The 27,431-nt window shown below is 35.1% G+C and overlaps 2 protein-coding genes across 4 annotated transcripts in view; one reads left to right on the top strand and one right to left on the bottom strand.

Annotated features, from left to right (window-relative positions):
• LOC5564786 (tubulin-specific chaperone cofactor E-like protein) overlaps positions 1-27,431 on the bottom strand; it is an 80,122-nt gene that overhangs the window by 41,461 nt on the left and 11,230 nt on the right. The window contains exon 1 of one of the 3 annotated variants that reach the window (XM_021851924.1): positions 14,676-14,904. The exons of 1 other annotated variant lie outside the window; for it this stretch is intronic. The gene's annotated coding sequence lies outside the window, so the exon portion shown is untranslated. Of the gene's footprint in view, positions 1-14,082; positions 14,273-14,675; positions 14,905-27,431 lie in introns of those variants that run through there. One more of the 3 variants, XM_001649077.2, reaches the window with a different exon arrangement.
• Positions 14,949-27,431, top strand: part of LOC5564773 (histone deacetylase 8) — a 28,029-nt gene continuing 15,546 nt past the window's right edge. Inside the window, exon 1 of the mRNA XM_021851925.1 lies at positions 14,949-15,031. Coding sequence (XP_021707617.1) covers positions 14,999-15,031 — 33 coding nt within the window. The 5' untranslated portion in view covers positions 14,949-14,998. The remainder of the gene's footprint in view (positions 15,032-27,431) is intronic.

The following is a 27,431-nucleotide window of genomic DNA, read 5'->3' as shown; positions in this document are numbered from 1 at the left end:
ATTCCGTTCATAAATGGCCTTTTGGCTTGAATGCCTTCAATGTGAATTTTGAAAGTTAAACATTTATCTAGCAATGAGCCCTAGATACTTAACTTCATCTGAGTAATTAATTGGAACCACACTCATCGTGACAACGTGTCTACTGGGAACTTCGTGGGAAGGTTTCAACGTTTATTTGGCTTTTGATTTATGTGGGAATATTATAAGATGGGGTTGGTGGTCTAATGGCAACCGCTTCTGCTTCATAAGCAGAAGGTCATGGGTTCAATCCCAGGCCCATCCCTTTCCTCGCACTTTGTAGTTGCTTCTAAATTCTATTCTCAATCTATCATACTCAAACTATTCGTTCGTAGCAAACGCTAGAACTAGAGACGGACAAGAAATCGTTTACCTAACGCTCCCATTCCTCCATCATTATAGCACGCCTTTCCTTACGCCTGATACATAGACAGTCTGCTAACCGCAAAAGCAAACCTCTCTGTCATGCCTTTCCCCTAATCCATACACTCCCGCATTAACTGTTGTAGATGCTGTCGGACTCCACGGTCTACAGTGGGCCAGTATGAGTGCAACATCATTTCCTTCCCCTTCCCCACATTGGTCTGCATTCTGAAGTGACAGGCACCATTGTTGCCTAAAAATAGAAGATCAACAGCACTTATACACTGAGGGTGTCTGTTAGTCCCAAGCAGTCATTCGGTTGGTTCCTTGTGTAAGTGCAGCTGATCTGGCGTTAGATTTTTGACATCCCTGAGCTGACTCAAGTAATTCAGATGTGAAAATATTGTATAATATTGGTCCCAAAATGCTGCCGTGGGGAACACCAGCTCTTACAGGAAGTCTTTCAGACCTGGATTTCTGATAATTAACCTGAAGTGTACGATTTAACAGACAACTTTGGATTTTGCTATGCAATGTATGTTGGATAATTAAAGTTTTTTCAATTTTACAATAGAGCCTCCATGCCAAACACTGCCGAATGCTTTTTCTATATCTAGAAGGGCAAGACCAGTAGAATAGTCTTTATATTTGTTGTAATGAATCAAATTTTTATCAAAAGTTGATGAATCCATTTCGAAACAAAAAATAAATAAAGGATCCAAAATTGAAATTTTGCGCGCTTTCAAAGTGCATAGCAAGTTTTTGAGCTTTTTCTCAATCAGTTAGCTATAATTTGTATTCCTCTTTCAATGAAGGAATTGGCTTCTGAGGTTTATTTTCCAAATTTTTGATTTTTCCGCCCTAATTGAAAAATGTCATTTGCAAAAAAGTTGTTGCTTAATTGAGTTTGCCTTTTTTTAATTTCTTTCTGCAGAAACTGCCATATAACTTTCAAAGCAGGATCTCGAATGCAATTAAATTGCATTCTACTCGCGTTTTCAAGATGAGTCAAAATCATCGCCTGTAATCACGGATTCGAATTTTACTTTACATTTAGGTATAATGTAACAGGGACATGATCAGAATCAACATCAGCATGGAGTAACCTACAAAGGTGACTAGAGTCGGTTAAGACCAAATCAATCGTAGAAGGGTTTTAGAAGAGTAAAAACAAGTAGGGCTATGAGTAATCAGTTAGTAATAATTTGTTGAATTGATTTGAGAAATATCCTGAAGAGCACTCATCAAATAAAGTTCTGTATAGGGTGCAGAGCTACTTTAGCACTTCCAAAATTTACTTTGGCATGGGTGGTTTTTCTCGACCGAATTGTCTGAAACTTTGCAACAAAAAGCACTTCAACACGACGCATAATGTGGCAAAATATGAGCTCAGTGCTTTCAAAAAAAACCCACTGACGAAGTGAATCAAAAGTGCCAAGAATAGTATCCGGCCCCCTCTGTAAATATCACTTGTTGCAACAGAAACACCCAAAGCTTTAAAAACTCTGTTTCCAAATTACGAAAAAAAATTGATGTTTTACGAAAAAAATTTTGATGTTTTACGAAAAAAAAGTTTGATGTGCCTAAGACTGATTCATGCGGCCTATCAATACGCCTATCATCTTTTTTGAGTTTGGATACTGGTTTAAAATAAGTTTCAGTAATAACTGCTATATGTATGTTACTACTGTTAGAAAATTAAACAACTCGTCCTCTTTAACATTCAAAGAACGAGCGTTTAATTTGTTTTATTATTAAATCAAAAATATGAATCAGTGCTGTTAAATATCGCGAATATCACGTGACTTTGACAATTGAATATTGCTAATATCATCCTTCCCCATGGATAAAGTCATCGGGAAATATTTTCCCCGGTGACCTTTTCGAACTATTATCGGTTGGCAAAACTTGCTGATACTATATTTCGCATGGCGGGGGGGAGGGGGATGCTACAAGCATTACAATTTTTTATTTTTTTTTCAAAATTTCGACATTTAATAGCACTGATTTCAATCCACTAGATAAACGTTATCCTATGAAAATTTTATTAGTGAATTTTACCCCAACTTAGACTGCTTCAGCTGTAACCCATAGGAGACATGTTATTAGAAGTAGGTAATTTTCTGTTGGGATTTTCCGTTGATAAAGAGGTGAAATAGAAGTTACCTGCGTCGCATGGGTATTTCCTTTTGAACCGCAGGAAAAAAAAATAAGGGGGAGGAGCTGAATAATTGAATAATCTTATTTGATAAAAAAAAATCATGCTGCTTGTAGCGGGGTAAATTCACAATTGATCCCAAATCACAAACTGTTATTCGTCAAGACGTTCAAGGATAGTTTCTGATTATTCTACAATTGATCAATCTAGTTTTAAGAAATAATTATCAAAATAATCAAATGATGTGGTAAGCATTGTGATGTTTCAAAACAGATACACTTGTAGAACAAATGGTAATCGGGTTCAGAACACAAAAAGAATTAATTTCCATTATTTGAGCATGAGCATGAGCATCATTGACCGCCCGCAGTTGCTACTCCGTTATTGCAAGAACAGCTGTACAGGGAACCAACAGATGCTACTCAGGATCAGTAGCATCTTCAATGTGTAAGTACTGGTGCTCTCATTATTATAACAAACAATACCGGCTCCGGCTGCGCCCGAATGCAGGTCAATTTGGGGATGGGAGGGAAATGTTGACGTGTTACTTGCTTTATGGGAGCCGAGGAGTCCTCTGTACTTCCACAAGAAAACACTAGGAGTTTGGATATGGAAAGGATTTGTTTTGGTAAACGATAAAGATACAATTTTAAATGAATACGTGAGCATATACACGGATGTTCGATACCGATAGTACGGTTACTATGCGAACCGGATACGATCCGGATTCCGTCACTCGCCCTCGAAAGAGCATGCAACAGATTCAACGGATCAAAAACTACTGACACGTCGATCCTTCTTTCACTCGCACACTTTGTTTTTTTCCGAACGGAGACCTTCTCACTGTTCTTAAAGTCACAAACCGTTACATTCTGAATTATAACTAAAGGAAGGTTGCAAATATGACAATTGACTTAAATTCAAATGCAGCAAATCACATGGCGTAGTTAACGTCATGCGGTCGTGTCTTGTACACAACCCCCACTGTTTTTTTTGCCGCAAAACGCGAACCGAATACAATTGATCCGGATTCCGTCGCTCGCCCTCGGAAGAGCATGCAACAGATTCAACGGATCAAAAACTACTCATGATTAATTTCCATTATTTCAATAAAAACTGTGTCATAAATGTTTATGATGACAATTCCTGCTGACATGGAGTGTTGTAAATATGAAAATTTAAAACATTCGCTTTGGTTTACTGATGAGAAAAAAAAAACTACAGTTCTTGTTTCAAAATTCATATTCAGAAACACATTAGTTTACTGATAATTATCAAGAGGACTTCCAGTGAATTAAATTGGAAGTGGAAATATTAGCTGGAAAACAATGACTCATAACAGCTTCAATAGGGTCCTAAAGCCCTGTCCCAATTTTAGTGCTAAACGCTTAAGTTTAGGCCAAAAACACATGTTTACTCAATTTTTTAATGTTCTCTGTAGGTTTGAGCCCGAAAACCATTTTTTTATGTTTCTTTAGATTTTGTCACACCCCTTGGCTTAAACTCAAATTTTTGGGTATATTTTGTTTTCCGTGTCCCTTCCGAAATGTCAGATAGGAACAACCCCAGTGTTAAAACTGAAAGCCCTGTGGTGTTTTTGACGACTAAGCGAACGTCAAACATGATCAAAAGTGTCAAGTTTCATTCTTGGACCAAATTTTTAAATTAAAGTTTAAACATGATATAGTCCTTATTTGAGCGGGAAACATTGCTAAAGGCGTTACAGTAACATGCTCTTTTGTGTTATTAAATAAAAACAAGATTTCATTAAAAATTTTAGGACCCAATTAGGTATTCTAAGAATGATTAGACATTTCCTCAATTTTGTGTTTTTGAGTCTGGATTGATTCTGAGATTCTTGATGAAAGAAATGATTTAAAGATCGATAAATTTGTTTGCTTGTTTGTTTGTTTGCAAGGTTTGCTTAAAATAAATTATCAAATAAACTTCAATGATTTCTTCAGGAGTTCATTTTGTGATTTTCACGGCCTTCCTAAGGATTTCGGTTTGCATCTTCAAAAATTCAACGTACAAATTTCTAAGGGTAACCATAGAAGTTGCCTCAGAGATTCTATCATAAATTCCTAAAAAGATTATTTCAGATTTTTTTCAAGAAAATCATAAGTGCCCAAGTTTGTTATCCAATGATTTTACCATCATTTTCTCAAAACTTTCATCAACATTAACTTTGAGATTTCAACTATTGTTTTCTCCAGGTATTTTCTAGAATTTGCTTCAAAATGATCGTGCAGATTTCAACCAGAGAAAAAAAAATTCTGCTAAAATTCCTTCAAGAATTATTTTAGAAATTATAGAGAAATTTCCCAAAGATGTCTCCAAAGAATGTTTTCAGCAATATCTCTAGAAAGAGATCAAGGATTTTTTTCTGAAATTATCGGGTTAATTTTTCAAAAATCCGGAAGATATGTTGAAAGGAAATCACAAAGTAACATATGCTGAAATTTGATTTTGTTTGAAAATAAACCTTGATAAACTCCTACAAAGTTCTCTGAAAGAACTTTTGAACTCTTGAGGAAGTCTCGAAGGATTTCATAAGTGAATCGCTAAGATGATTGGGATTACTAGAATATTGACTATAGTATTAACTGAAGTGTGGAACCTCAAATAAACATTTGTAAACGACACCAAGATTTTACTTGTAAAAATAAACGAGGAATTGTATGGAAGAACTCCAGGAGTAATTTCGCATGAAATGTTGGAGGAATATTTAGAGAAATTTCTGAAGGTGCTTCATGAAGAATCCCAGGTAAAATTTGAAGAGGAATTCCTAGAAGAGATTTGATGATAAGTCCTCAGATAATTCCAAGGATAATCCCATGAGGAATTTTGGGAGCAATTCCTAGGGAAAATGTAGATGAATGCTTCAAGAAATCCATATTATTACTGAAAGGATAACTGGAAAAACTGGCATAGGAATTCTTGTAGATCTTTCTGTAAAAAACCCCAAATGAATTTCTTTAACAATCGTAGAATAATTTTTTTAACCCTTTCAGTCGTCGCGCGGTTTGCCACCGTCAGAACCACCACACTGATGTTGTGCACGATAAGCGAGGTTTTTCACCACTGTTGTACGAAATACAACAACGCGACGACTGAAGTGTTAAGATAACTTCTGTAGACAACATTAAAAGATCTTCTTTAGTTACAACTGCCAAGAAAAGCGTTGTAGTGCTCATGGGTTTCCTGAAGAAAATTAAAAAAGTATCCTCTAACCATCTCTTGAAATAACGCTGGAAGATTGTTTAGGAGACTTGGTGGTCGAATCAATAGAAACATTGCTGAAGGAGATCTCAGAAGTATGCAACACGCCAGCCTGCGCGTTTCGGGGTTTAAAGTAAGGTGGCTTATGCGCCACTCCTTTCGGAGACCACCTACCAGTTTAGGGCTTGCCCGGCCGTAGAGACCCCCAGGGAATGGGTCTAATTACTCCCGATCAAAGATAGCTACGAGTCGGCTGACGTCCAACTTTGGGAAGAACAATTAAAGGGAAGGAAACGATTTGGGGTTTCGTGAAACATACGAACGAAACGACAACGCAAAACTAACTCGCTAGGTTCTCATCACTGGCCGACCTGACAAATCATCGATCTAACCAGAGGAAAAAAAGGGAGCATCAATGGTTGTTTCGGGGAACCGCCCCAGTAAAGTAAAATAAATTACAAACAAAAAAACTACGACCAAATTAACATGAAGTTCAACATCCTTTGAATGCTTTCCTTAGGGGGTCAATGTTCAGAGGCTACAGCGCTATCCCTTTTGCCTTATGGGCAGCACATAACATGTGCGAATTGGCTTCAAACGGAACTTATTTATCATGTGGTTTGGAGGATGCTACTCGTGAACTTCGAAGAATGTTCGTGCAGGGAGTGAATTTGTTTACCTTAGACTGGTTCAATATATTTAACTATCTAAATGGACAAATGTTTTGAAGCATACGAAAAACATTGAACTAAACATAAATTAACCGTATGGTCGTTACAAGTATACTTGAAGAGATCTTCGCATAAATCACTATAAGAATTCCTTAAGGCTTTCCTCGAGGAATCGGAAAACAAATTCCTGAAGAACCAAAAATTTCCTGATATTCTCTAAAGGTATCCTCTAGAACCTCTTGACGCAAGAGTCACTGCAAACAGGAAAAAAGTGATTTTCAAGACATTTTTGGAGACATTCAAGACCTACCGTTAAAATAGAGACTAAGATTCTAAAATGAGATCTATTACCAGTCTTAAATGTGCACAAATAGTGCCCCGAAGATGATAACTGATTTATTTTTTCAACTATAATTGAAATGTAAATCGTCTAGTTTAGTAATATGACCTGTGAAATACCTCCAAATCAGTTCCAGATACAATTATGGAACCCGCAACCCAAGAAACCGAGTTATCGAGAATGAATTTCGAATAGGTATTCAGGCTACTCTTATCACTAATAACATTGATCATTGGGCCCCTACTCATTGTCGATAAAGCTCAAACTGCATTTTTATCTGCTTGTTAACGTGTTAGTTTTCTAGAAATCAATATCATAATATTAAATGAAAATTTTAGCACAATTTGGGGGCCCTATGAACATGGGGCCCGGTGCAGACCTCACCAACCGCACCCCTAGCTACGCTATTGCCCGTAAGATCAAATTTGCGGTACCGGAAAACGGGGTAATAGTTTTTTTTTGGAAGAAAATTTTATTCTATCAGCATTCTGTTTAAATGAATTTAATTCTTTATTTATAAAACAAGCAGGTACTTGCATCTTAAGTAGCGATTGAAGTTGAAATATTGCATAACAAATCATTTTGAATGCATCTACAATTTTTATATTATCGAAAGTCAATTTTAGGTTTTGGGGTTACCTTAAATTATAAATATGCGTGGAAATCTGCAACCACAATGAACATCATTGCAGTTGAAATTGGATTAGGTAATGTGAACCAATAACGTGGATTCAATTTCATGTATTGAAGTACAGAATTGATAGGAAAATTCACTTCCAAAAGAGTTTTAAGTTAGAATAAAAATAAAAAGCGTCATGATAAGACTGTAAGAGCTTTTGTAACATTATTTTTCTGTATAGATATCGATTGATTCTTATGTTTTGACATTGATTTCAATATGAATCAATCGTTTTAGGAATAATATTTGATATATTTCGAACAAGGTTGAAAGAATTACCGTAATCCAGAGTAACATTGATCGCAATGACCCTCCTCGTAACAAGTTCAATTCGACATTTATCGATGAAATATGTTCAATGCATGAATGGTGATTCCCTTTCTTCTAATCATGAGCTAATAAACAATAAGTTTTTTTTGCAAAAAATAAGTTGTGGTCATGTGTGAATTTTTCAACTTTTGGTAACATTGAATTTCATTATTAAGGATAACACGCTAAAAGAATCATGTATCACATGTTAGCAGAAGAAATGTAGTTATTACTAAAAAATGGCATAGGGTAGATGTACCAATAGTGGAGGTACTAAGCACGATTGAACTTCTTTTAACCGCCTAAATTCAAGAAGCGCAATTAATGTTGTAACGGGAAGAAACGACCATTAACGCAATGTGAAAAATGATTGCATCGCAGTAATCCACGGCATGTCAGTGAAAAATAATGCCTCCACTATTGGTACACTGTTCCTTTAGTTGCAATATTTTTTTAATTTGTGTTCCTTTTGTTGCGGTATCCGTTGTTTTCTTATGGGATTCTCCACTATAGGAACACTTTACCGCAACTATTGGTACAGGTAAGAGAAGGTTTAGCAATTTTAGTGACATTTCATCAGTTTTGAAGCAATTTGAACGCCTTTTTCAACTATTCCGTGTATCAACAAGTCAATACGTCGATTGACGGTGTCAGTTCTGTGGCTAATATAGTAAAAACAGTGAAAACGGCACTACCGCAACTATAGGAACACCCACAACTAAGGGAACACTTACCCTAGATGAAAACGATTCCGTTGTCAAAACTTTCATGAATATGTTCAGTTAAGCATAATACATAAATTACATAAAGATTGCAGAAATTCCTTAGGAAATTTCATACATTTGGGCGTATTTCCCAATTCAATGTGTTTTTAATTTTGAAATAACTTATATATAAAATGACTTGTAAGAGTTTGGCATTTATATTCGGCTTCAGGGATCATGATTTTAGTAAGTAATGATATTTTCAATATGACCGAGCGTTTGTTTCATGGATGATGTTGCTACCCCATATCAGCTAATTAAAAAAAATCACCTAAAACCTTTTTTTTCAAAATTTCAAAATTCAAAATAGTATTTTACTTGCTTATATCATTTGCAGAACTCATATTAGGCTTGAAACTTCGGTAATGTCATCCTTAACCATGGAAATCATAGTTTTAAATTTAAAAAAAAAGCATGAACAAAATTATTTTTTTTTTGCAAAACCATAGTTTTTATCAGCTTATGAACGTAGAAAAGATAAGCACCATTCATGAATTGAAAATTAATGTGCGAAAAAATGTTGATTCGAACTATTTACGAGGAGGGCCAATCTGATCAATGGTACCCCGTTTTAAAATACTTGTGATTGCAAAAATCCATCTTCTCTTCCAATCTTGAAAAAACAACTTGTTCGCAACGCATCTGCTAGCTAAGGGATGCATGGAGCAACCCCACAGCAGCGATGTAACTTGCTCTTCTTCAACAGGAAACGCATGAAATTACTATATTTGTCGGTTTGAACTTTGCTGACCTTCAATGGTGACCGGCAATGAGTTATAGTAGCTAACTAACTACAACAACTCACAGCAGAAGCCAGACGTCTGACCAAAAGTTAAAGCATCGCGTTTCAACGCGAAGGAGAGCAGAGCACACTGGTTGCAATACTGTCGCGACGCGATTTTGATTATCGATCCGTTTACATTTCCTCCGAGACACAGGACGAAGAAACGAAACAAAGGGGTTTATGTCCACGTCCAGTCAGCCAGCCAGCAAACGTGAAGCGAGGGATTGCTGTTCCGCTTCTGCGCAGTTCATATCGTAAGCCCGGTTTTTATGGATATTACGAGCGATTATAAATTACATGACGACAGATAAAGGAAACGAAGTGAACAGCCAGCCACTATACGAGAGACGAACAATTCTAAATCATGGTTGGAGCAGTTACTTATTCGTTTGACGGTGATCATAGTAGAAATCAGCTGGTCGGTTTCGTTGTCTAAGTGCACGCGCCTGCTGGTGCATATAGGCAGCTCTAAGTATGACTCGTAAGTTCCTAGGGTTGTCCTTTGTCTTGACCCACGTGTACGTACTGTTTGTACACAATAAAAAGCGATTAGATGTGAATTTTAAAACAAACTTCTTATCAACAGTATCAATATTCGTGATAAGAATCTTTACACTGCGGAACACGTTTATGTCTCAAGAACCAAAATACCGCTATGTACTAAATTAAGGGTGGCTGAATCCATTGCCATTTTCAGAAATATCATAGCACGTCTAGTTTTTGAGATATTGACTGTTGAAAATGCAAAATTTGACTGTTTCAGACACCTTGCATGCAAGTTTGCCAGCTTGTATTTTTTATTAATGTATTCGCTCAATTTGTCACAGAATTCAAACTTTATGCGTATAATAATTATTATCAACAAAGTTTATAGAACTTTCGATGTCCAAAAGTTATTTTTTTATGGTTTCGAAAAGTATTGTATTTTGCCATATAAGAGAAACGAAGAATTTTGTACGGGACCTGCAAGCATAATTGAAAAATCGATTTTATCTAAATTCAATCGTGCAATTTTAACCAAATTATATCTGAAATGAAAGTTTAAGTCATATTTTGCATGCCTGGTGTATTAGATTACAAAGATGTTCGATAAATCATACTCTAAATTTTATGTAAACATCAATGAAAACAGTGTTTTATACAACTTTGGCGAACTGTAGCTAAAAATTGTGACGTGCTGGAATATTTCTGAGAACGGCATCAAATACTGCAACCCCAAATCTACTAGACACATAATTTGATCCTTGAGACACGCAAAAATGTCATTTTTGTTATGCTGTGTTAGTGAGATCACAAAAAACGCAAATTTCACATAACATACACACATCAAAATACAACATCAATATGAAGAAATAACAGATCACAATTAATTTATGATACATCTGTGCAAATCGTACTTCTGTTCTGTGCATACACACATTATTTCTGCTGGAGAAATTTTTTATACTTCCTAGTGCAGTACTTCTCAGTGGTACAAAAGAGTACTTTCCAGTATCATTTTTTATGCCTGTTGATCCCCGACTAGAAGAGCTAGAAAAATAAAATTCAATCACAGTATATATGCATTTTTTTATTATAATAAGGGTATTTATTTGAAGTTGCGTAAACTGAGATATTGGTGATGAAACATTTCAAATGAAATATTCCTTTTCTTGCTCTAGACGTTAAAAATGAGAAGTTGGTAATCTAATTACCTCACAAAAATATAATGCTTGTCAAAAGTTTGTTTATATGGATTACGAACATTAAATCGATTTGTTTCAGCCGCGACCGGAAGGTTGGGCAGCCCTGCCAAAGACAATTCCTCTCACGACTAAATAATGAATAATAAATGAATATCGAATTAAACATTTAATTTCATTTAATAAAACAAACAAATTATCAATAAAAAAATTAAATAATGGGACAGATTTTTAGAAAATGGTTGAGAAAAACATTGAAATTAGAACATACCAAGGCTTTTTTAGTTTCCATATTAGTTTAAAGCTTTATTTTTCGAATCTTTTAAAATACTTGATTTAATAAATAATTCAATGTCCTAATCACAAATTAAAAAAAAAAAACTTCCGATAGTTTTACTGATTGATTTATGCAGCAATCATTGGCTAATATTCTAACAGGGCGTGGTTCACACAGAATCTGTGTCAAGATTATAAAAAAGATATGCTTTTCATAAACTTTGAACAGGATTTTTGGAGAATTCTGGACATGACTTTCAAGGAAAACATGGCCAGGATTCTGGCGGAATCTTCAAAAGGATTTCATAGACTTGTAACCAAGATTTTCAACGAATTCAATATGTTGTTTTGATATCCTGAGCAAGATATTTTGTACAGAATCCTAATAGAATTTTGAAGCGTTTTTATTTAAAACTAGTGGTCCCGGCAAACTTCGTTTTGCCATCAAGTAGGCTATTGAAAAACGCTTTTGATCGTCCCATATAAAATGGCAGTTTCGTTCGCGCTCGTTTTTTTCAACTTTCCCGGTGAATATCCTGGGATTTTTATACACACAAACACGTCGGAACTCTTGACGAAAAAAAATGAGAAAGAATCATTCAAATCCGTTGACCCGTTCGTAAGCCATTTCGTGACATACAAACACCATTCCATTTTTATTTATATAGAAGATATACACTAAGATTAAAAGGTAGGCTTTCTAAATAAATACTGGATGAGATTTTGAAGAAATCCTAGGCACAATTTTTGTGAAATCCTGTCGTAGATTTTCGCAAAAGCTTGATAAGAATTGTAACAAAGTCATAAGCAGCATTTCGAATAATACTAGGTTGGATTCTGAATTTTATTCATTCTGGGTATCAGTCTCATCACACTTGTATCATCTTGTAAGCGAAAATCATCAACATCTCGTGTTTTTTCGATAAATAAAATTACGTTTAAATCACGATGGTGCATATTTACTGATTGTTGTGGTGCATCAGGCCCCTTTGTTTAGTTCGTGCCATCGTGCCTCACACTAATCATATAGTTCACACAAAAGAAGTGCTTGAAAAAAGTTAAATAAGGATGATCAGGAATGCAAAATTGCAAACGTGTTAGGTTTTCCAAGAAATACTGTGTGGCTAAGAAACTATTTCGACGGATCGCAAGTCACAAAAGAAGCGTCGGGCAGTTACTGTGCACCGTCCGCTGTGCATTAAAGTCAGGACCATTGATTCAAATCCAAACATCTCAGATCGCGAGTTGGCCAAAAAGTTTGGTGCTGCCATGCAGTAACGTACAATAGTTTCGTCTTCGGATATTGAAGCCTCTGATCATTCCATGTCTGCAGACAACCAAATAGGGAACATTGTTGACGAAATTTAAGGATTTTTTTTTCATGATAGATGATGAAATCTACGGTAGGTTGAGACCCAATTTAGCCCGTTCAAGATATTTTGAGCTACTATGAGCAGAATCTAAGAGCGATTGGAAGTATCACTAAAACATCGACGAGCTGTCAACTAAATAATGAACTTGCCGAAAAGATGAATGTAAATATTAGGCGCCTATTAATGAACCGTATTCCTGTAAAAGTCCAAAAACTTCTTGTGAAAGGGGATGATTTTTTTCCATTATTTTTCCTTTGAAGCTTACATGCAGTGCAACATTTGAGTTTAAACAGAATTCATTTTTATTGATTTATATCCAAATTATTTCAATTTGTGTATGTCCCAATTCTAAATGGGTCACACCTTATTAAAGTGAAGTGGCTTCTAAATCTTTACAAGGATTGCTCTCGAGTCAAAAATGCGGTTCTTAAATCACGAATTTTGTGATTGACCCTGAAAATCTGACGAATTTTCGTTAAAGATCGGAAGAAAAACATAATTTTGAATTGATAATTTGACCAAATTTGACGTTACACTTACGTGCCTGACGTTATAATCAATAACCATAATGACTAATCATGCTCGGTTTAATCATTAATCGTTAAACATTCATCACTTAAAAATAAAGTTAAGTCATTAATCATCAATCATACTATAACTTGATACACCTTAATTATCCTTAATCATGGTAAATCTGAATTTATTCACTAATAACTAAATTAATCATTGATAACCGCTAATTAGTACCACTTAGAATTCCAAATACGTAAACTTATTACAATTCTGGAAACCCAGAAAACTTGTTGAATTTTGAATAGCTTCAGCGGTGTTTTAATAAAGGTAAAGTGGGCCACCCTCACGCAAGTTAGTAAAATTGTGCACGACAGTGGGTGCTCGAAGCTTACTTGAGGCGAGAACAAACTAGCGTATTCATCAATATACCTTTGTCTGTATCGTTTGCCAGCCAGCGAAACCACCAAGCTCAGGAGATTGCCAAGAAGGTGGCTATCGTAACGTAACAAAGAAACATTTTCCATAGGAACATTCGGTGGATGCATTTGCTTCACAGCAAGCAATATTGGCTTTTGGTCTCCGTCCTCAGCAGGCTGCTATACCACCAAAGCAGGCGAGTCGTTCTCTGTGATACACACAAACAATATTTTAATGCACCACCCCATGCACAAATGAATTGTACATCGGTTGGATACTGCACGTAATGAACAAATGAGATTGTACCTCTTTCAGCGGTGTATTTCCACTTAAAAAATAATTTGCTAGACCAAAAGTCTGACTAATGCATGTATGTACAATATAATAAGCACTGAACGCAGTCAACATGATGTGACGAAAACAGGTTTCCATGGTATGGTTAATGAATTCACACATCAATAAGCAGGTCCTTATCGATTCATGAACAAAATCGTAATCTTTGACAGAAATTACCTTTATTTTATCTGCGTAAGGATGACTGATTATGTTTGAATTATCGAGCAAATTATCTAACTCCAACTAAGGCAGCACCTGAATGTATGTCACTGTACAGATCTGATGCTCTCGTCCAGGCCACAGACAACGATACTGCGATGCACGTTTTCTCCCTTTATTCTTTATTACTCTAGCTTGGCACTGTTTGTAGTTTCATCAACTAAGCGGTTGAATAATATTGAATATACTGGGGTGATTTCACTTTTTCTCAAATTGCGCATTATTTGCGACGACATACACTGATATTTACTCTCGCTTCGACAAGTGGTTATAGGTTTCCCATAGGTATTCTATCCATCAAATACACAGTATATATTTATATCTCGTTGTCGTTTCTCACTTAACATTGAAACTCTAACTCGTTTCGTAACATCACAGATATTTTTGTTTACATCCGACCAAAATAGAAATACCACAGTCATAAACTCACTTACTGTAGGTCAAGATTTGCATATTTTTATTTCAGTGGCAAACTTCTCAGAGAATTTCAAACAGAAAGCGCTTGTACTTTTCCGAAGGGATCACTTTTCAACAGACATCTACAGATATACCTTATTCACACAAGAAGCGATGCAAGGTCAACACTTCGAAAACACTAATGTGGTGATTCCCTCTTCTTTCTATTAAACCGAAACGCGTGGGTGTTTTGAGGAAAGCGCGATACCTACTACACCGTTGATAAAGCCATCAAAGTAACCTTTCGTGGAACACTGTTTATAGCGATTTTCCGAGTGCTAGATTTCTTCTAAATCGCGTGCACATCTTGTTTCGTACGCGAGCAGAAAGAAAATAAGCAACCCGTGAGAAGTCACGGTTTTCGTACCGATCTAGTAAGCAATGAACAGGTCGCGAGGAGCGATGCGATGACGCGAATATGGCGAATCTACGCGAACGCGTGAGAGGAGAGGTGAGAACAAAGTAAACAAACAACGTTTGCTCGTGTGCTTCTTTGTGTACGTTCAAACCAAAATCATATGGGAAACCCGTTTCCATGGAATGACCAATATGTGTTAGCAAAAAAAAATGGTCGAAATTTATTTATTTATTTATTTATTTATTTGATTCTTATTCAACTGACTTCCCCGAGTCTAATTGAATGTACTTAATCTAATATAACACAAATACAATCCATTTCGTACTGATAACATACAAGAGAATTCTACATAAACATAAACATACTGATAAGAAAAAAAAATGTGATAAAGTACATATCATACCGACATAAATCATACAAACGAAACATAATTTATCATACGTGATTGACAAACAAAATAGAAATACGTTTTAACATGGGCTTATGGGTTTCCAAGGAGTGCTCTGGCGGATAAATTCTCGAAACTTTATACCACACGGCCAAGTCGATGCTTCCAATGCTCTATGCTTCCATTTAACATTCAGTTCAATTTTGTATGAAACGTAATCTAAATTTTGCATTCCTTTGGGAACTAATTTTTTGACACTTTTTAAATCCTCTAACGGGGCATTTAAACATTGACAAACCATCAGTTTTACTTCTCTTTCAGTGACTTGAGGATCAATGTTTGTTAAAAACAAAAGGCAACTCTCATCACGGTGACTATCGTTCGCATTTGTGTCGTCAGCTATTTGCGTAGATTGTAAACGATCGTCGTGTACATCACTCTGCATATCCTCGTTAGTAAATGTGTGCCTGCTATTGGTTCCATCTAGTACTTTGGGCGTTTGAATCGGTGTAGAATGTCGCACTGCAGTGGTCGACAAAGGCGATGAAGACAACATTGAAGAGTACGATCCAATTGTCTCGATGATATCAGCTACTTGGGTTTTGATCGTTGCAATATCACGAGCAAGGGCTAAGGAATCAGCTTTATCTGCTTCCAACTTCTTTTTCCAGTCATCAAATGAACACAAACATCTATCGCAGAACCAAAGCACGTTTTTGGACAAAAACTGTAGCTGATCCATTTTCACATTAGCACACGTTATGTGGAATATTTTTTCGCACGGCCCCCCACACACGACGAATTGGCCGATGGCTGAATTGATTGCAAGCGGGCATTTAGCGCATCGCATTACAACGTTGTGATCTGTAGTAGGCATGATAAAGTTCACAGTTTTAAGATTTTAAAAAGTCTTAAATACTTTTCGCACAATGCCAATCGAACCGAGATGAAGTAATACGTTCCTTAAGCACTTTTTCAAAAATTTTCGTAATTTACAACAAGCGGAAATATACGATAAACCGACGGGCAAACAAAATCGATCAACAGCGTAAACAACACTTGCTCTTTTTGCGCGACAGTTCAATATTTTGATTTATTTTTATAACTACATGGTCTAATCCACCGGTGTACTAAATTTGCTCGGTCTGAGAATTGTGACACTTGAGCGGGGCACGCTCCCGTATGGTCGCCACGTGATCTGGACCCGCTCTAGTGTCAAAATTATTCGACCGAGCTGGTTTAGTACACCAGTGGATAAGACCATAGTTATAATGATAACCCCTATCGTAAAGCTTACGGGACACTTAGTTGAAGTTATCTCAGAACTAAAATTTATTCTTATTAAATATTTATGATCAATTTTGGAAACTCAGTTTTTTGAACATCTGTCGCGCTTTTTTGATACACAGACTTATAAATATACACTGAACCAAGGAATCATGTCATATTTATCTGAAAACACATATAGTTTTTTCCATGTAGCATTTCACATAACGCATCACATAAACTTGTTCGATTTCTTTTGAATTAAATTCATCTGATCGAACACATACATTCAATGCAAATTTATCATACGAACCATTGGATTTTGCCAATGAGTTTTATGTGAAATTCAGATGACAGTTATTGATATTGTTAATGATTTTTATAAGAAATTATAATGAATTTGAAATGATGCTTTGTCAGTTTTTTTTTCCAGTAGAGTTGATGAACAATATAACCATAATTTCAAAAAATACCAACCAGCCGAGTGGAAGTTTAACAACTACCGAAAGCTAAAAATTACATATATTTTGCAATTAGATTAAATGGACAAATTGATGTGAAGTTTTGCGAAACTTTATTGATACATTATCGGCATTTGTGTGAATAAACGATGCATTAATTACATTGGATAACCGATTAATTCTATAATAATAATTAATTCTTCTGGGTAGTCTTCTGGATGGTCCTTCCGATCTTGTTCCGTTGACTTCAGCTTGCAATGAAGTTTATGTATTCTGTAAATTCAAGTCCAAAAGGATTAACTTAAATTCAGCTTTTTTGTTTATGTATAATCAACTTACCTTTTACTATCCTATACAAAGTTTTATGATTCACGTCTTCAAAATATAATTTATTTCCAAATACACCGATGATTTAAGAGTCAAACTAGCCATCACGAGGATTCCGCTATGGAACAGTGGCTAAACTTTCACATCTGCAAATTCCATAACATTCATCGGATTAAATACATAACTTTTGTTCATATATGTTTCACAGGGTTGAAAATTGAATATTATGAGGTATCATAATGAGATTTATGTGTTTTTTACATGACTATCAATGGACACATTATGTGAATACGATTTCATTTATCGGGAGAGTATGTGACGTTTTTAATATTTTTTATGATATTTGTTGGTTCAGTGTATGTTTTGGATACATGGTTGGTTTCGTCAACTTTCTATTTTACTAAAACATATTCCACTTTTATGAAACTTCAACTAAAACGACTTGCAGAAAACTCTTCGAAACTTAATATTTTGTATTTAGGTATAGTGCCCGTTCGATTTTGACACCTTTATATTTGTACACGATTTGATTTTGGCAACTTAACAGCTCGATTGTGGCAGCACATATTTTTCATTGTTCCAAATTTGTTCTTGCAAATAAATCAACAGACATATTATGATTAGTTTAGTTCATTTACAACTATATAATTTTTTGGGATCACGGAAAATCATACACAAAAAATGATCGTGGAACAGTCACCAATTTTGAATGTTTTTATGGGTCTTTTAGAAACTTACCATGTTCAAAATAGGTAAATTTAATTCATGGTCAAAGTTTACACACTTAATCGTAGAATTTCATTTCGGTAAAGTTAAATGACGAATTCAGTCGGTAAAGTATAACACAGCTGCAGACACCAACATGTGCTATTAATGTTTTGAAACGTTCTTGGAAAGAGCGCGAGGAGGGCGCATAAATGTAAGTATCGCATAATGTATTGTGTTAAAAGGCATATAAATGTGCCTATAAACTAATCATTCATTCGTGTCAGTAATAATTATTGCCATTTTATTCTCATTTTTAGGAACATTTCTTGGAACTTCTGCTCCTTGCAATGAAAATGTAGTGAAAATGCTCGTCTTGATACTTATGGAAAATCACGTTTCTGAAATTGAGTGAAAAGTGAAATTCTTACAACGGTGATGAAATGAAATAAAACATTTTGTTTCAATAAATTTGTTTTTATTATTTGAATTTATATGCAGCTTTTTCTTCTTGTGCTTCTTCAAATTAAAAATATAATTATTTGCCAGATTTCGGTAATAGTGTGCCGAGATTTTCGGCAATGGATTACCGATCTCTTCGTCAAATTTTGACAACTGGATTGATTTAAAATTTTGCACTATATTCGGCACTTTGAACTTTTATCGAGCTGTTGAGTTCTCGGCTATTATTTTTCCTCGGCGAAACAAATTAAGGCCCAAATAAAAATTGTGCAAAAGTCAAAACTGAAAAAACAGGTTTCTCCTTTTGAACCGACAAATCGATGAATATGAAAACACACAGCCGTTTTATTTGGAAAATAAAAGAGCTATTTGTTTTAATTTTCTATGATTTGTCTATTTAAAAAGAGAAAACTGCTTTTTGAGTTTTTAATTTTGCACTATTTTAACTTGCGGCTTAACTGCCCATAAAGGCACAACTGTCCCATATAAAAATAGTAGGCATTGAAAAAATTGCGCTCGAAGTTTGAGTTTTGTACTCTCATACAAATGTTTATAATTTTCTAGTGCATTTCTGCATGCCATACTTATTTAGCACCACCGCGCAGATAACTTATTTTGCTTCTATTGATCAGCAAAAAATATAATCTTGAACACAACTCACGTTTTGCAATTGTTATTCTGCCCATAAAGGCATAACTGTCCCATTTTGAAAAAGTAGGCATTGAGAAAACACCGCTCAAAGTTTGAAGTTTGGCTTCTCATACAAATGTTCATGATTTTCTAGTACATTTCTACTTGCCATATTCATTAAGCACAACCTCACAGGTAACTCATTTTGCTTCTATTGATCATCAAAAAAATTAAACTTGAACACAATTCATGTTTCGCAGTTGCTATTTCGGTTGAAAGTTCATATAGAGACTGTTATGGCTTTATTTTTCAATATGTGACTGCACCAACTTAATGTTTTTCCACAACATTTTCAAACTTCTTTTTCTTTCTGGCGTTACGTCCCATCTGAGACAAAGCCTGCTTCTCAGATTAGTGTTCTTATGAGCACTTCCACAGTTATTAACTGAGAGCTTTCTTTGCCGATTGACCATGTTTGCATGTGTATATCGTGTGGCAGGTACGAAGATACTTTATGCCCTGGGAATTGAGAAAATTTCCTTTTACGAAAAGATCCTCGACCAGCGGGATTCGAACCCACGACTCTCAGCATGGTCATGCTGAATAGCTGCGCGTTTACCGCTACGGCTATCTGGGCCCCAAATAAAGTCTGTAAATTTTTATGTGCATTGTAAATTACAAATTAAAACATTGATGTTGCGGAGAAAAAAGTTGTTGATTCCAAAATTCATATGGGACAGTTATGCTTTTATGGGCAGTATTCGGGTTGAAAGTTCATATAGAGACTGTTATGCCTTTATTTTTCAATATGGGACTGCACCAGCTTCATATTTTTCCGCAACTTTTCCGAACAACGTGTGTTAATTTTTATATGCATAGTAAAGTATATATAAAACCATGAATGTTGCGACGAAAAAAGGTGTTAATTCGAAAATCCATATGGGACAGTTAAACCACAATTTTATATTATCAGTCTCGTTATTTAGTGAAACGGGATATAAGTATTTTATAGAGTTTCTCCAAGAATTTCCTAAATTAGATTCAACCAACATTTCTTCCAGGATAAATTCTCAAATCTCAGGCATTCTTCTTATGAATCCGACAGAAAATGTTAAGAGATTGCTTTACTTTAAAAATTTTCACTAAGTATTTTTCTAATAATTTAACAAGTGATACATTCAGGTTCTCAAAAGCTGCCTTTGAATATTTCCTATTTATTTTTTTTTTTCAGAAATAACACTAGGAATGTCTCTAAAGATTGATACATTGATTGTATTAATGTATTTTCTGGATCATCACTTTAAAAATTTTTTAAAGAAATTCTTTCTATTATCATCTAACGTCATCTAACATCATCATTTTCTTGAGATATCGTCAATATGTTCCTTTAGACATTAATCCTAGTAATTTTTCCGGGACTTGGCCATAAATTTTCCATGAATTCCGTCAAGAAGTTTATTAAAAGTATTTTCAGATTTATCTCTGGAAGAAACTCTAAAATCCTTCAAGTATTCCCTGCGGAAATTTTAGTTTGATTCCACTTAAGAATAATTCTAAAGAATTCCTCCAGAATTTCATCCAGATATTTGTAAATATATTTTCTGAAGAAATTTTGGAAATTCATCCAGGTGTTTCTAAAGGAATTCCTTCTAGAAATTCTTCATAAATTCTTTCAGGAAATCCTCCGAGGATATTTTAATACCTCTTGCAAAAACTTGTTGAATCCAAAAAGTTTATAAATTTACTCTGAATAGGGTCCTTGAATTATATTTACAAATCCTTGAATTATGTTCACAAAGGAACTTTTAAAATTTTTGGCAGAAATCATTATAGGATCTCTTTATGCAATACCTAACATAACTCCTAGAAAAAATCAGCAGAAGAAGGCTGAAAAAAAAGAAATTCCTTGGTTTAAAGAAATCAAATGCTCAAATTTCTGAAGAAATTTCAGAAATAATATCCAACTGTTTCAAGCCAATTTTCAAAAATCCATGGTGCAATATCTTGAAGAATCCCTGCCTAAGACAATGTTTGGAGGTGCTTCTAATGAAATGAAGGATTGATTTCACAAAAACCTCCCGGAGTAATTTCTGTAGGAAACCTTCGTTAACTTTAGCAGTAGGGTTGCTCATAATGATCATAAATAATTGCAGTTTGTGTAAATTCTATGAAAATTGCGGATGGAAAAAAGGAACAATTTCTGTAAGAATCTCTGAACGAACTCTTGTAGGAGCTCTCAGAGGTATCCATAAACGTTTCATTGAAGTTTTTCAAAAACAATGTCAGGATAATTAAGTTTTAAAGACATCCTTGAAGGAGTTCATGTATCCCAAGGGTTATCATGAGCAATTTCTAAAAGCATTTCACAAGAATAAAAAAACTCGTGTGACTCTTAAAAATATATAATTTATAAATTAAAATGTTAGCAGTAACTCCCGACGGAATTCGAAAGGAAATGCATGAAAAAATATCAAAATAACATGCAGAATAATTCTTCAAGGTGTCATTTTAGGCGAGTACATGGAGGAATCCTTTTAAACTTCTCAGTAAGTTCTATTCTAGAACTTTTGAAACAATTCGTGAAGCAATTCCTTGTGTTTCGGCAAGATGCTAAAGATATATTCCAAAAACTACGTTGATGCATTGGTAAAATTCGATGTACTCCAAGAAACGAGGTTCATACTGGCGTGATTGTAGAAGAAATTTCCTGCAGAATCTAAAAAAAAATATCTAAAGGAATTCCATGTGGAATTCCTGGGGAATATGTAAAATTATCTCTTCTCCTTCTTCTTCTTGGCATTTACGTCCTCACGAGGACAGAGCCTGATTCTCAGCTTGTTGTTCTTATGAGCACTTCCACAGTTATTAACTGAGAGCTTTCTTTACCTAAGTTACCATTTTCGCATTCGTATATCTTGTGGCAGGTACGATGATACTCAATGCCCAGGGAAGTCAAGGAAATTTCCATTACGAAAAGATCCTAGACCGACTGGGAACCGAACCCAGACAGTATGGCTTTGCTTTGTAGCCGCGGACTCTAACCACTCGGCTAAGGAAGGCCCCACAAATTATCTCTTATCAATCGGTTTTAAGTTTCATGATCGATTTTTGATAGATTTCTCTCAATATTTATTGCGGACTCTGGATAAACATGATTGATTTCTGGAGATGAACCAGCCACGGGCTGAAAATCTCCCTAATAAAGCTAATAATAATAATGATTGATTTACTACAATAGATTAAATATTGGTCGCAATGGCACGGTGCTCCAACAGACCGTTATTATGTAAAAAAATTGTCCATCAAATCTGAGTACAGGGCTCGATTCATGATGTCATTCTGCATCCCTGGGCCAAATTTAAAAAAATCCCTAGGAGGAATCTCAATAAATCTTGATTTGAAGTTTTTGAATAAAAATTTCCATATAAACCATATTGAAATTACGCAATAGCACTAGAAAAACCTACAAAAACGTTCAAAAAAGTTGGCCAAACTGTTCGCATCTAGTATATTATTGTTACCGTTGTTATAATTAGAAAAATTTACATCTGACTTAACTTACCAGAGTGGCTTAAGTATGTTTTTACATGGCTCATACCAGTAAGCTTAGTTAACTAGATTCAAATCTAAGAAATAAATTTCAATATGATAATGATGTTTTGTTCGATAAACGTGAATCATTCAATGCTGAATATTATTTATTTACAACTTATTTTTCGACTTTCACACTAGGTGACCAGCCCACTTAAGTCTGCCGTATTTGTTTTGCCTAATAAAATTTGCCTCTTTGTATATCTGCTACTACTCTTGATTTTTACGTCTAGTTGTCCACCGACTATTGTCCTCATAATATTACACACCTGTTCCACATTCTAAGCCACAACAGAATTTTTACACGGAAAACATGATTGTTATATGTCACAAGTGTTCGAAGATTATCTAAGTCTTCAACAACTTCAAACAAATCCCGAATAAGTGTTACCTTACTATCAACATCACTAGGACTTCCATTGTATACATTTGCAACCATTTACTTCGTTTTAATAGAATTGATTGTCTATCTGTTTATTGATTTCTAGGACACGTTCGACTCAGTAACGAAAACCTAGCTGTGACAGCTGTGGCATAGACTTAAAAAAGAAGGTTATATCTTAACATGAACAGGGAAAGCTGATTAAGCTGATAAATACAATTAAGTGTAAGAATTGTAGACGAGGTGCCTGCCTTTTTTTTTGGTAAAATTTCATGCAATGAAATGGAAATGAGTTTTCAAATTTACTGTTCAGTATTGCGTTTTGTCCCATATACTTCTTGATGACTTCATTGGAATCGAACGCAATGCAGTAGAGCAGGGTTTCACTATTTTATGACGGACAACTAGGATAAGCTTGTAGTACCGTTTATTCTACCCAAACGTATATGGTTTCATGTAGAGAAATAGGTGGGGATGTAGTTGAAGTTTTTGAAGAGCCATAGAACGCTTGTGCCGTGTGATATTGATATTTCCCGTGTTGTTGTTGAATTTCCTCGCATTAAACGCTTTTTTTCTAAATTCTTTTGTACATTTCGTACGAAGTAAGTCCAATCAATCGGTTGCAGCGGTCAAATCAACATTTGTTATCATAAGTTGGGTCGCATAAGATCACAGGTTAGTTCGGTTGACAATTTATACACTCGCATTGTATGCTCTTATTCATGACATAATATATGCACGTATATCGCCTCCACTTTTGAACGTAGAAGGCCTTTTCGAGGACATCTTATAAGTGAAATTTTGCACATGCAAAGCCTCCAGGTGATTTCGTTATACGTACATTTTGGTTGTCTGAGTAGCAATCCTTTATCGTACAACACTGAACAGTTTTTCGAAAATTAAATCATTTTTCAATATTAATGCAAAGAGAGTAACGATGAATGCAATCACAGATAACAGACGTTGTAGTCCGATTGTAAAACTGTGTAATACAATTAATGGTCATTTTTAATGGCAACAAGGTAGCAACATCGAGGTGGCATCATCGCTAAGTTCCCATGACAATGTCAGTGGTGAATATGCAATATTTCAAGATACTGATATTCACCATTTATTGACGCGATTCGCTAGTGATAGCAAGGAGTTTCAATTTGAATATTTACACAGGTTATCAGAAAATTTTTGTTCTAGCATATACATCTGTTATCTGTGATGCGAACATGCCCAAATGAAACATTATTGTCAATTTGCCCTGTATAAAACGCTGATTCTTGGCTCTCTAACCATATTTATTTAAGAACGGGAGCGAATACTATAAAGCGACTAAAATAGGAACTCTTCAATAAGATGGTCATTAAGTGCGAATGCCGGAATAAAAAGTAACATCATTCAGGTGAAGGTCAGCGGCTCCGTAAAAGACATCCGCTTAAGTTCATTCTGATATTGACGTGAGCGTACCAGAGCAACCAAATCATTCTAGGTTTTGAACAAACGTTTGATACTTTCTCTAATCGACTATAACAGTAATCACATGGCTTATCTTCTGACTATTATTATGTCTTATTTATTCTAAGATCCTTGTTATATCGAAATCACAACATAAGTAAATGTAAATTTATTATTTTGCATTATTTCAATCGGTTTAACATAGTAATAAAACAATCTGTTAAACAACCATTAAACAATAAAAAACATACTTAAGCCACTCCGGTAAGTTAAATCAGTTGTAAATGTTTCTAATCATAACAACAGTAACTATTGTATACTAGTTGAGAACAGTTTGGCCAATTTTTTGAGCGTTTTTGTAGTTTTTTTTCAGTGCTATTGCGTAATTTTAATATGGTTTATATGGAAATTTTTAGTCAAAAACTTCAAATCAAGATTTCTCGAGATTTCTCCTAGGGATTTTTTTTAAAAATTGGCCCAGAGATGCAGAATGACCTCAGGAATCGAGCCCTGTACTCAGATTTGATGGACAATTTTTTTACATAATAACGGTCTGTCGGGGCACCGTGAATGGTTTATCATCCAAATAGAAAACAAAATCCGAAATCATCCGTGGACTGGTCAGTAGACTGATGCAAATTTTGAAGTTTTTGCTCCCCTATGCTTAAACGATGTCAATTATGATGAAAATGATCCTCCCAAAATTTGAAGTGATTCGAAAGAAATTTGACTGTGCACACGCCATTTGAAGTTTATATGGAGATTACTATGGGAAACGCCAATCTTTTGTGTCCAGCCCTCTATCTCTTCGTCATAATATTTTAAGGAAAAGTGTACACACTCATCTCATGTGAAAACTTTCCAGGTACAACTTTGCTGAAGACCACATTTTGATGGGATGTAAGGATAATTTGTTATTATTGATAACAAAGTCTTTATCATGCTGAGATGATCATTCAATTACTTTCAGAGCAACACTGCTATTTTGCTGTAGAACATAGTAGCCTGGATTACTTTGATCTATTCTTCCCGCCAGGAGCACCACTGTTGCCTGCCGAACAGTTGGTGAAGCATGCTACATGCAAACCAACTTTATGATGATGAATAACAAATTATCCTGACGTCCAATCAAAATGTGGTCTTCGGCAAAGTTGTAGCTAGGAAGTTTTCACATGAGATGAGTGTGTTCACTTTTCCATAAAATATTATGACGAAGAGATAGAGGGCTGAACACAAAAGATTGGCGTTTTCCATAGTAATCTCCATATAAACTTCAAATGGCGTGTGCACAATCAAATTTCATCTGAATCACTTCAAACTTTGGGAGGATGCTATTTACCATAATTAAAATCGTTTAAGCATAGGGGAGCTAATATTTCAAAATTTGCATCACTCTACTGGTCAGGCATTGCCATTATTTCAGGAAACATTTATGATTGAAGTTTGATTATTAGTTGGGCTCTAAGCATTATTCAATAAGTTCTAAATGAAGCAATTTAACATAAATTGTAATACTGAAAACCGTCTTTAGAAAATTTAAACAAAATATTAACATTTGTAGCAAAATAGTTAATTTCTTTCGTCAGCACTGAGGCAGATGGGGGCAATGGCTTTTCCCTGCCCCCTCTGGCTACGTCCATGGTGATACATCTCTATCAAAATAGTATCGGAAGAATCAGAATTGATAGAGTTCTTAACGTAAGTTTAGAAGGCCAAAATATCATCAAGTCCGGTCTGTGCGAACACCGAACAATTGTGTTGCAATAAAATTCTATTTGGAAACTTCTTACCATTAGATAATGGTATAAAATTTCTTAGAATTGTTTAAGTGTGTTTATTTTTATATGTGTAGTAAAGCATATAATGAAACATGAGGGTTGCTATGAAAAAAGGTATTGATTCGCAAATTGAGTTATGTTTTTTAAAATAATTTTAAAATTATCTCGTAATTAATAATTTCTCGCATACTCTGAGATAACGCCCTAAAAGCCATTGGTAGCCACATGTGTAGATCGTTGTTTCTGAGCAAAAGAAAGAATAAGCATCCAAACCTACATCACGGGCAGGTAGCTAATGATCCTTTCTTTCCCATAGCGTTGTTAAATAACATGAAAATCCTTTCAAATGCTCAGAAACAACGAGCTACACACATGGTTACCAATGGCTTTTAGGGCGAGATCAGAAGTTATGCGAGATTTGGCACAATATATACGCCTATCTCGAAATATTATCATTGCCGCTAAGAATTATAAGGGGTCATGCACAAATTACGTCACGCTCCAAGGGGTTGGGAGGTGGTCGAGCCAAGCATTACAAAAATTTTCGGAGGACTCATACAAAAAGTGTGACAAAGGGAGGGGAGGGGGTCGAAAAAGTTAAAATTTAGCGTGACATAATTTTAACAACATTAAGTCTTCACAGTTTCCACTAGAGAGGAACCCTTGTAGGAGTGACTCTTCATTATTTTGTTATGATTTTTTTGTTCTTAGTCTTAATCCCCTTTTTGCAACGTCACTTTTAGAGAGCATTACTTTTTTTAGCATAAATTATACTATGAATTCAACCATCAAAAACTTAAAAATCGGCCGAATTGTGTTTAGATTTTAAAATATTGATTATATTTGTATGCGCTCCGAAATATATCCAGAAAATACCTATCATAAGCCGGCGAGAACAAATTGAACAAAAAAGACAAGATCGCTTTTTTCTTCAACTGTATCCTCATATGGAAAGTTGAAATATACTTACCGACAAAGCGTCAGTCACAACTCAACGTTACCGGATTCTTTCTGCAACGACTGTTCGTTCATATACAGCATCTGGAGACAATCGTTT

The sequence above is a fragment of the Aedes aegypti genome, chromosome 3 (genome assembly GCF_002204515.2).
Source record: "Aedes aegypti strain LVP_AGWG chromosome 3, AaegL5.0 Primary Assembly, whole genome shotgun sequence".
In the NCBI taxonomy this organism is placed as follows: domain Eukaryota; kingdom Metazoa; phylum Arthropoda; class Insecta; order Diptera; family Culicidae; genus Aedes; species Aedes aegypti.
This window is presented reverse-complemented; position numbering and strand designations above follow the sequence as displayed.